At 47.9% G+C, this 11,259-nt stretch overlaps 1 protein-coding gene across 1 annotated transcript; it reads right to left on the bottom strand.

The window, feature by feature from the left end:
* Positions 1-1,748: 1,748 nt before the first annotated feature.
* Positions 1,749-3,536, bottom strand: LOC145801737 (uncharacterized). The gene is made up of 3 exons (XM_082893448.1): positions 3,400-3,536; positions 2,532-3,306; positions 1,749-2,323 (listed from the first exon to the last, which is right to left on the bottom strand). Exons 2-3 carry the CDS (start codon positions 2,652-2,654, stop codon positions 1,895-1,897), a joined length of 552 nt encoding a protein of 183 aa, XP_082749574.1. The 5' UTR covers positions 2,655-3,306; positions 3,400-3,536; the 3' UTR covers positions 1,749-1,894.
* Positions 3,537-11,259: the final 7,723 nt, after the last annotated feature.

Below are 11,259 nucleotides of genomic sequence, written 5' to 3'. Positions count from 1 at the left end.
CTGATCATGACCAAACTGACGCAGGAACCGGAACAGAAAATAAAATACGCAGTGGGTTAGACCAATCAATTGGATCCCAATCAGCCGGGACATACTATAGCTCATTGCCGGGAGGTTGAGCCAAGGGCAACGCCAAGCAATGCCGTCTGCGGACAAATTGCACATCCAATCGAACCACCACCTTTCGTCAAGAGCATTGACTAGGCGCTGCCGAAAGAAGTAGCCTCGAGCTGAATAGGCCGGGCAAGAGTCCACAACCTGCAACTTGTCCATTAACCATACCTAGGGGAGGGATGGAAAATGAGAGAATAAAGAACAGAGAGGTGTAAGTTGAGAGAAAAGTGAGGAAAAGGGTTTTGTAAGAAAAATCGAGCCTGAGGGTCGAGTGATGTGAGCAAATATATATGTAAGGTTGGGTGGGGAACATTACCTGCAGCAGCAGTGGACTCCCAGCAAACCTAGTCGCCTCCCGGCAATAGACAGAATCTAAGCCCATCAGTGTCTCGGCCAAGGTCATGGCAATACAACTCTTCCCTTCTCTCAAGCCTTGGGCGACTTCAATCAGGCGAATGCTAGCCCCGCCGAAGCCCGAGGAAAGCAGAAAGTGAGACAACAAACATAAGCAGAGGGCGTGTTGCCGGAAACCCTGCCAATAATGGTTGCTACTGTCACCGGCGTCGGAAAAACGATGGATCAAGCCGAGGATGTCCAGTTCCCCACTGCAGATCAGAGATCGAGCGTCATGCGCCGTGAGCCCATGCATCCGCCCTAAAGCCTGGGCGTGGCCAAAACGGAGCTGAGGCAAGATCACTTCAGAGCATTCAGACTCCATCAAAACCTGAAAATCTTCGAAAGTGGGGCACATCTCTTGGCCGCCAAAGCTAAAAACATGCGTCACTGGATTCCAGAACCTTGCCGCGGCATGGAGAAAAGGAAGCTGTAGCGGAGTACGGCTCAGCGTGAATAGTGCATTCAAGCCGAAACCCCGAAAATTCAGCTTTTCCGAGCCATCTAGAGAAGAGATCCAAGATGTGACATTTTCTGCGAGAAACGCCTCCATCTTTGTCTAAACCTAAGATGAAATGAATGTTCCCGAAGTTGAGGCTTTTATAGAAGGAAAAACACTATTCACGGGGACACGTGTCAAAAACCAGGAGGCTGCAGGAATAGCTGGCCGGCCGGCCACCTTTTCTGGCTGGCCAGCCATTTACTTTTTCAGAAATGGCCGGCCAGCTGTCTCTCTCCACAAAAATGGCCGGCCGGCCCCCAAAGGTGGCCGGCAATGCTGCAGTGTATCCCTTTGGCCCTGATTTACCCTTCGAGGGAAAGTTCCAAGCATTTCCATGCAACGGGAGAGTCAAAGGCCTTCATCTCCCTCCGTTTCGGATGCGTTCCGGTGCCCAGATCGTCCGAAGTACACTCTGTTGTCGTTTTGTTTATCGAGTTGTTGTTTTGCTTATCAAGTTGTTTGTCGAGCGGACGTGTTTCATGTTTTTGAGTCATTGCGCTCTGTTTAAGCAATCTTTGTTAAAGTCTTGTTTATTTGCGTTGTCAACGTTGTTGCATTATGCTTATCGAGTTGTAAACTTCCTAAGGTCCTGTTATATCTTAGTAAGTTGAGTTGTTTAGTTTGTTGCGTCGGTTCACTACCTGACTTGGTGATTACACAATGCACATTTCCATTCAATTTCATTTTTGTGCAAAATAAAATGACGCGATACGATGCTAAAGTTTAAAATACAAACACCTTTTCAAAAGCTATTTCATTCCATCATGCTTTACAACAAACAAAGGTACAAGTTTTACAAAAAACAAAACTGCCTAACAATGTGCAAAGTGCTACAAACTACTAGCAAAAAGAAAAATAAAGCAGGAAATAGCAACATCAATGTCCTCAGGAGCGGGAACGAGAAGCACTCCTCATCCTCTTCTGCGGGACAATCTCCGCACCATCATCATCATCTGAGTCGGAGCTGTCATCCTCAGGATCCCCCTCAGCCTCGCCTCTATTCCCCGAGCCAAAACCGGAGCCCCCCTCCTCAGCAGATGTCTCTGACTGACGATCGGTAGCCTCCTCCTCCTCCTCAGCATCCTCCTCCTCCTCATCAGGCTCCACCTCCAGAACGTGAGCCCTGCGTCTGCGGACAGGCCCTCCTCGAGCTCCTCGAAAAGGTCTAGATGGCCCGGCTCCTCGAGAAGGCCGAGATGGCCCCGCCCCCTGAAAAGGCCCGGGTGACCCAACTCCCTGAAAAGGCCCAGATGGCCCAGCTCCCCAAGGAGGCCCAGGTGGCCTGGCCTGCGGCTGACCGGACCATGAAGGCATCTGAAAACAAAGAGTTCAATTCAAATACATCAGTCCAAATATATACATCAGATGCAGATACAAGTAAAGGCTACGTGAAGTGGGTGCATGTAAATACAGTGTACAAGTGGGGTGTGTGTCAGATGTGCTCTACACAAATAGTCTATCGATGCAGTAGAAATCAGCATGTCATCAGAAGTATGATAAACGCCAGAAAACTGAAGGGTACCTGAATGCCTGCGACAGACAACTGTGCCTCCCTACGTAGGACCATGCCCTCGAGTGTGGCCACCAGTCCGACCACCTCCTCCATGTACCCTCGCGGTGGCTGCAAATATGAGCTCATAATCATCAGTAAACGAAAGAATGTCTAAACATCTGAATGACGAATGAAAAACAGTGGAGCATACCAGCGGTGAGTCAGGATCAATGGCATATCGATCACTGGGCATTGGAGGCTCTAGCGGGATCGGGGTCGGAAAGATAGCCCCATACTGCCACGCCATCAACTCAGTCGGCATATCTGGCCATCCAGGATGAGGATAAGTCGACGGAACCGGAGGAACCGGTCTACTCCCACCTCTAGATGTACCAGCCCTGCTAGTAGAAGGGGCGCCTGCAGCCCGAGCCCGAGCCTGGCCCGAGGATGACATACCGGCAGGCCTCATCATCGGGATACGAGCTCCCGTCAATGGAGGCATCAAATATATGTGACGGTAAGTGGCGTAGTCCCCCTCCTCAATATGTAGTAAAGCATCACTACCCAGCATGGCGCCGACTACCTCCGAGTAAGAGAGTCTGTCAGCAGTCCGCATACTGGCTGGGGGTACTGCGGGAGGATCCTGAGAAAGATACCCCCATACCTGGCGCAGAAAGCGCTCCCCCAGGAACCATACCCTGCCAACCGGCCCTTCGAGCAGGACCCTATACTGGGAGATGTCCGACCCTCCGGTATACTGAAGTCGGAGACCATCACCCAGGGGCGCCCAAGGCTGCCATGTGATCTGCGGATGATAAATGCATAAACCAATCAGAAATCGAGAATATACAGAGCAAATCAAAGATGAAAATGAAAGGAACTGAAAGCTTAGAGGTACCTCTGAATGTCGCACAGTGTCAAAGTACTGTCGCAGGTAAAGGAGGGTCTCTCGAGGTCTCGGCCGGTGCGGGCCCTCGAACACCAGTGAGTATGGGGTCATGGGAATCCCTGCCACCTCCAGCTCTGGGGCTAATGATGGGAAGTATACATAGACCCATAGCTGAGAAAAGCAGTGCAGAATGTAAGTACGAAATGCTGAGAGCAAAATACAGACTGTAAAAGTGCGCTGTGAGTGCAATGTACAAGTAATGAAGAGCAGAAATGTAAATAAAGAGGACAGAAAAGTACTTCCCAGGCTCTCCAGTAGCCGCCAAGTAAATCGCCCCGCCCGCGGGAGGTCGCGCTCATATAAAAGTAAAGGGTAGCCAGGCCGGCGCCACCCCAGTCATATCGATGGACCTGTGATAGGTCAACCAGAGCGCTCAGCAGGTATAGCCCGATTGTGTTCCCTCTGTCGGCGAACAGGGTAGTCCCGAAGAGGAACATAAGGAAACCACGGGCGTACTGCTCCGTCTCCTCGGGAGTCTCAGGCACCATCTCCGCCCGCCGGAAGTGGGAAGAGAACCAAGTGTATCGGACTCTCCCAGAAACCCTGTCAACAGGCGGGCGAGCCCCCAATAGATACATCCAAGCGGCCTCCCACTCGCCCATATCCTCATCCTGGGGATGGACCAACCTCCGATGTCCAGGCCGGTCAGCACAGCAAAGTCTAGAGGCGTCATGGTCATATCCCCAGTGGCAGAGAAATGAAAGGAGTTGGTGGTGTCCCACCATCTCTCTACCAAGGCTGCCATCAATGTCCTCCTGGCAGGACAACGTGACAACCCGACGCAGAAGGGCCCGAACCCTTCCAAGTCTACTAAGTCTCGGACACCCTCCAGGAGCTCAGCGTACCAGTCCCGCGCGATGGTAGAACCATACCCCCGCACACTGCGGGAACCAACCTGCATTCAGAATGAATACATGTGTCAATAATGAAATGAATGGGCTGTGTGCCAATGAAAGGAATGGGCTGTGTGCCAATAAAATGACTGGGTTGTGTGCCAATGAAATGAAATGGGCTGTGTGCTAATGAGATGAAATGGGCTGTGTGCCAATGAAATGAAATGGGCTGTGTGCCAATGAGATGAATGGGCTGTGTGCCAATGGAATGAAATGGGCTGTGTGCCAATGAGACGAATGGGCTGTGTGCCAATGAGATGAAATGGACTGTATGCCGATGAAGTGAAATAAGCTACATGCAAATTCTAATCTGGGCTGCGTGTTCAGAAAATTTGAAGTTTGGGCTGCGTGTTCAACTTTCTATCAGTGTGGGCTGCGTGTTCACTATTTAACTGGGCTGCGTGTTCAGGAAATTTAAAGTTTGGGCTGTGTGTTCAACTTTTTATCAGTGTGGCTGCGTGTTCACTATTTAACTGGGCTGCGTGTTCAGAAAATTTAAAGTTTGGGCTGCGTGTTCAACTTTCTATCAGTGTGGGCTGCGTGTTCACTATCTAATCTGGGCTGCGTGTTCAGAAAATTTGAAGTTTGGGCTGCGTGTTCAACTTTCTATCAGTGTGGGCTGCGTGTTCACTATTTAACTGGGCTGCGTGTTCAGGAAATTTAAAGTTTAGGCTGCGTGTTCAACTTTCAATCAGTGTGGGCTACGTGTTCACTATTTAACTGGGCTGTGTGTTCAGAAAATTTGAAGTTTGGGCTGCGTGTTCAACTTTCTATCAGTGTGGGCTGCGTGTTCACTATTTAACTGGGCTGCGTGTTCAGAAAATTTGAAGTTTGGGCTGCGTGTTCAACTTTCTATCAGTGTGGGCTGCGTGTTCACTATTTAACTGGGCTGCGTGTTCAGAAAATTTAAAGTTTGGGCTGCGTGTTCAACTTTCTATCAGTGTGGGCTGCGTGTTCACTATTTAATCTGGGCTGCGTGTTCAGAAAATTTAAAGTTTGGGCTGCGTGTTCAACTTTCTATCAGTGTGGGCTGCGTGTTCACTATTTAATCTGGGCTGCGTGTTCAGAAAATTTGAAGTTTGGGCTGCGTGTTCAAATTTCAACTAGTGTGGGCTGCGTGTTCACTATTTAATCTGGGCTGCGTGTTCAGAAAATTTAAAGTTTGGGCTGCGTGTTCAACTTTCTATCAGTGTGGGCTGCGTGTTCACTATTTAATCTGGGCTGCGTGTTCAGAAAATTTGAAGTTTGGGCTGCGTGTTCAAATTTCAACTAGCGTGGGCTGCGTGTTCACTACTCTAATCTGGGCTGCGTGTTCAGAAAATTTAAAGTTTGGGCTGCGTGTTCAACTTTCTATCAGTGTGGGCTGCGTGTTCACTATTTAACTGGGCTGCGTGTTCAGAAAATTTAAAGTGTGGGCTGTGTGTTCACTTTCGAATTCGGGCTGTGTGTTCGACAAATCAGTGTTTGAGCCGTGTGTTCGCCTCTTAACTAATGTGTACTGTGCGTTCGCAATTAATTAATGAGCCGAGTGTTCAGAAATTCGAGTGTTGAAACTACATGCTCAGGATGCAAGCAAAGTACTATGTCATAAGCTAAACTGCGTGTTCAAGCATGGCAAAGGTGCGAAATCTACAAAAAATACAGAAAATGAGGTAAATACCTCTCGGGCCTCATGAGAGAGGTGATGCTCCGGCTCTCGGAGAAGCAGATCCCCGGGTGCTCGCTCGTCAAAGCTAGTAAAGTGACGGAAGACAGCACGAGGGAGGACATGTGCTGGCGGACGGTACCTCCCGGGAATAAAAGGTCGAGTCCTCGGGGGTAGAGTCATGGGATCGAAATCATCTCCGGCACCTGGAAAACCTCCGCCGTGGGGAGAATTACCCGCCATTTTCAGAAGATCTGCAAAGGGAGCAAAAATGAGCGAAAATGAGCCGAAATTGGAAAAAGTCAACAAAAGTCAACTCTCGGGAAATAAAAAAGTCAACAAAAGTCAACTCCCGAGAAAATCTTTCAAATATTGAGACAAACTTACCTCAAGTGGCGAAAATGCGAAAAGAAGCTCCGAAACCGAAATTTACTCGCTTCAAAGTGCTTGAAACTGAATATTTTTGCGAAAACAATTTGCGCGGGGCGTTGGAAAACGCGTATGAAACTCAGATCTGGAGAAGAAAGTGTTGTAGGAGGCAAGAAAGGAAGGGATCTCGGCTGCCTTATATAGGCTCAAGGTCTTGGTTGAAGAAGCATAAAGAAAAGGAGGTGAAAAGACCAAAAAGCCCCCGGATTTGGACATGTGGCCGGCCGGCCCTCTTTTCTAGCCGGCCAGTTATCTGCTTTTTGGAAAACTGGCCGGCCAGCTATCTACTTTATGGAAAACCGGTTGGCCACCTCCCCTCTCCCATATAACCGGCCGGCCATGTCCCCCACATGCTCACCTAGCTCCCTGCAAATTTTGAGGAAGATCGGAGTTCCCGGGACCTGAAAAAGTTCAAGAAAAGTACACTTCCGGTCGCGAAATAGCTCCGCCGGACTTCAGCTTCAAGTTCTGACATATGTCTCATCATCATTCATCGAAATCGAAGTATATCCCTTTTGAATGAGTTGTAGCCTTTCCGGGAAGCGGATCGGAGGCCGTGATCGAGTTACCATCGCCGAAACACGCGTTTCCGTACTCGTTATTTCATGACAAACGGGCACCCTGATTCATGCTCATTTTGTACTATCGTGCACATAACTTGCATTCTCATGAGCATACTCACATTTTTATGCACATTTCTTGATATTGGCATGCCTCTATGTTTGAGCATACGTTGTCACGCATGTTCCACCCTTGCATTGCGATGCATTCGCTCACCGGCACTGCGTGTGTCAAACTTTCGGAATCACATTAAATATATATTGGTAGCATATTGTACTTGTTGCAATTTCTCTCTTTTGCAGGCACGATATTGTATGTACGGTTCAATTGAGGCTGGTGTGACCAGACGAATCGCGCAGGTATCGTATCTTCTCCGTGTGAGACGTGGCGGGGATTGAATAATCCTCCGCATTCTTAACTGCATGAAATGTAGTAGTTGCTTTGCATTCTTGCTTAAAACTGTTGCATCTATTTGCGAATACTTGCTTCATTACATCTTGCTGCGTTCACATGATCATGAGTGATAACCGGCTTCGCTTAGCGTATAAGTCCAATCTTCAAACCGGCTTCGCGTAGCGTATAAGTCCAACTTTCAAAACCGGCTTCGCGTAGCGTATAAGTCCAATCTTCAAAATCTTCTTGCATTATCATTTGCATTTTGCCCCCTGCCTGCGGGCACATTTCTGTTTATCTTGTACGTTTGTCTAAGTCTTCGGCCTTGTCAAAAATGGGTCGTCTCTGGGCTTTGACATTCACTCCCGTCACTTGTGACTTCCGAGTTCTGTCAAAGAGGGGCAACTGTAGACACCCCATTTTTGACCGACCTTAAGACTCAGACGTCACTGATTGAGCGCTTGGTGATGTTGCATAATGTGCTTGTTCAGAAGTTTCAGAGTTGTGGCCGCGAGCCCTGCCTCCGGACTTCCGAACCCTCTTTTGTACTTTGCCTCGGTTTGCGAACCAGGCTCGGTTTTCTTTGTTTCTTTTCCTGAGGGAAGGGAGAGGTCCCGTAGACCATCTCTCAATGTCCGTAAGCTACATTTGGTGGCCGTAGGCCATTTTGCCCATTTCGGAGTCCGTTTCTCGGTTTTCGGGATCGTTGGCCATGTGCCTCGGTTCGGGACCGCTTAACCGTCTCCTATTGCTCCGGTTTTTGGCATACTTCCTATTTTCTCCCTTTTGAGGGACACTGGGGTCTGAGAAACCCACTTCGTGGTCGAACACCACTTTCGGTGCTTAACAACCCATTTTCGGGACCCCGAACGGCGTGTTTTGGTCCCCGAGCATTCGTTTTGCAACGGTTTTCGTTCATTTTTGGCAGGTACCTCTGTTTTATCACCGGGGAGGTCACTGAAGGGTGGGAGGCCAGCAATTGTTGCAGCAACCAGTTATACATCCTCCGATGCCCTCCGGCGCCCGTTTTTCGCACTTTCGGGCTAATGTTGAACACCTTGGGCCCATTTTCTTAAACTTTGAACCACAGGGTTGTGTTGTACACACATAGGAGGACACCATCAATTGGTGGCCAGCCAGAAAGTCTGATTGACCCTTTTGACCCCTAGCCGGCCGGCTAGGGGGTGTGGCCGGCCGGCCACCTGGAGCAAAAGTAACAGGCCGGCCGAGCTCTTTGCACTGTGCACTTTACAGCTGTGGAGCTTTATCCCCCAGAAAATATCAATATCCGGGGGATATTTTGTGGGGGAAAGTTTGTCTCCTTTTCCCCCACCTTTACACCCCCTTTTTGGTCCTTATAACAAGCAAGATATATCATTTGTTGGGGTTAGAAAAATTGGTCTTCAAGCATCCATACACAACTCCATCTCTATCCCTCTCATTTCCTTGAAAATTTCTAAGTCCCTAAGAACCATTTCTTCTACACCACCAAGCTCTACCATCACCACTTCATTTCCAGCAATAAGGAAGGCTTCTCAAAGGCCAAAGAAGCTGCAAATTGGTCCAAGAAGCAACAAAAGCCTTAGTCTTCAAGGGTGAATAACATTTCTCCTCTTTGACCCTTTTTCTTGATCCATTTGTAAGCCCCACTTGATTTTTGTTTCAAGCTCCGGCCCTAACTGAAAAGGGCCCTCTTTTGAGCTCATTTTCACTTTTCATTAAGGGCTCAACCCTGTTTGAGCCCTCCATGATGCACTTGCTTCATTGATCCTCTTATATGTCATAATCTTGCATGCTATTTTTGGCCCATGATTAATCTGTTTTTGAGCATGTTGTAAACTGATATTAGGCTTATTTTGAGCCCCTCTTCAACATTGAAGAAGGGCTCAACACCATTTGGGACTTCCATGTTGTACTTACCTTTATACTCCTCTTTTATTCCCCATTCTTGCACGCAATGGCAGCCTACCATGCTTTTGTTTTTGGCCATTTTACAGTTTTGGAAATAGTCCTATTTTGGCCCATTCTACATGTTTTGTTAAGGGTCTCTGGCTTTTTGGTGATTATTTTGTATACCTCATGTTATAGCCACTTTTGAGCCTTATTTTGCATCACATTTTTATCATGTTTGTATACTGATTTTGAGGCTTCCATAAACTGTAAATATTCATATTTTTGGTCCCTCTTCAATGTTGTAGAAGGGAATTTTTCAGTTTGGATTTTGCTTATATCACTTGCTTCATTACCCCTCTTTTGGCCCCTATTCTTGCATGCCATTTTTGCCATACCTATGCTTGCTGTTTGGCCATGTTTATAACTGTGAAAATGCCTTTTTTGGGACTTTCTAGCTTCGGTCTTTGCATTGCATGTCCATATTGTGCATGTTTGGCATAGCTATAGGCCATTTCGGGTGCCTAAATTCGCATTTCGGGACAATTCCTTGCATTTGGTGTCATTTCGCCTCATTTCGGGACTGTTTTCCCCCATATTTTAGTGCTGAAATTCCATTAGAATGATTGCATTCCATTTTTATGTCATTACATCGCATTTTGCCATCGCCTCAGTTTGCGTGCCCGTGTGCACGCATTTCGAGGCATTTCATTTTTCATTCACCGGCATCCTATGTGAGTGTGGCTGAGGCTCACTCATGTTGGTATAAGCCCATATCACATTTCCATGTCATTACATCGCATTCTGCCATCGCCTCGGTTTGCGTGCCCGTGTGCACGCATTTCGAGGCACTTCATTTTTCATTCACCGGCATCCTATGTGAGTGTGGCTGAGGCTCACTCATGTTGGTATAAGCCCATATCACATTTCCATGTCATTACATCGCATTCCGCCATCGCCTCGGTTTGCGTGCCCGTGTGCACGCATTTCGAGGCACTTCATTTTTCATTCACCGGCATCCTATGTGAGTATGGCTGAGGCTCACTCATGTTGGTATAAGCCCATACCACATTTTCATGTCATTACATCGCATTCCGCCATCGCCTCGGTTTGCGTGCCCGTGTGCACGCATTTCGAGTCACTTCATTTTTATCCGCCGGCATCCTATGTGAGTGTGGCTGAGGCTCTCTCATGTTGGTATAAGCCCATATCACATTTCCATGTCATTACATCGCATTCCGCCATCACCTCGGTTTGCGTGCCCGTGTGCACGCATTTCGAGTCACTTCATTTTTATCCGCCGGCATCCTATGTGAGTGTGGCTGAGGCTCTCTCATGTTGGTATAAGCCCATATCACATTTCCATGTCATTTACATTGCGTATACCATTGCCTCGATTTGCGTGCCCGTGTGCACGCACTTCGAGGCATCTCATTTCCATAGCATTGTGTATGTTAGGATTGTATCTTAGTTGCATTTCATACATATCATGCATATTGCATCGTGTCCGGAATAGGAGTTAGCCCGGGCACGGGAAACGAGGTACATTTCGTACTCCGAGTGACGGAATGTGTCTCAATTCCCCAGTCACCGACACTCCGGATTATCCATGATGGAGTTAGGTTTTAGCTGTAGTTTCATGTGCATTCATCCTATATTGAGTTGTGCATTTCGGCTCCTCGGCCATCATGCCTCGGTATGCGTGATTGGTGGCACGAGGTTCGAGACATGCATATATCTGTGCAAATACATTGCTATGCCCCTTTCCTGCTCTCTGTTGCAGCAAAACGAAGAATCAGCAACTTTTTGGGGCTTGGCACGCATTTCAAGAACAGGTGTAAACAGAGGCTAATTGGGGCATTCCGGTGGATTTCCGCGCAAGACAACTCGAACATGCATCATCCATCAGAAGCAAGGCAGTCCCTGGCTTGCACGCTAGTTTTATTTGCTTTCTTAGTTAATTCATTAATTAATTAGGATTTTGTAATATTTTGGATT

This window comes from Camellia sinensis, chromosome 10 (genome assembly GCF_055761805.1).
Source record: "Camellia sinensis isolate YWXY chromosome 10, ASM5576180v1, whole genome shotgun sequence".
Taxonomy (NCBI): Eukaryota; Viridiplantae; Streptophyta; class Magnoliopsida; order Ericales; family Theaceae; genus Camellia; species Camellia sinensis.
This window is presented reverse-complemented; position numbering and strand designations above follow the sequence as displayed.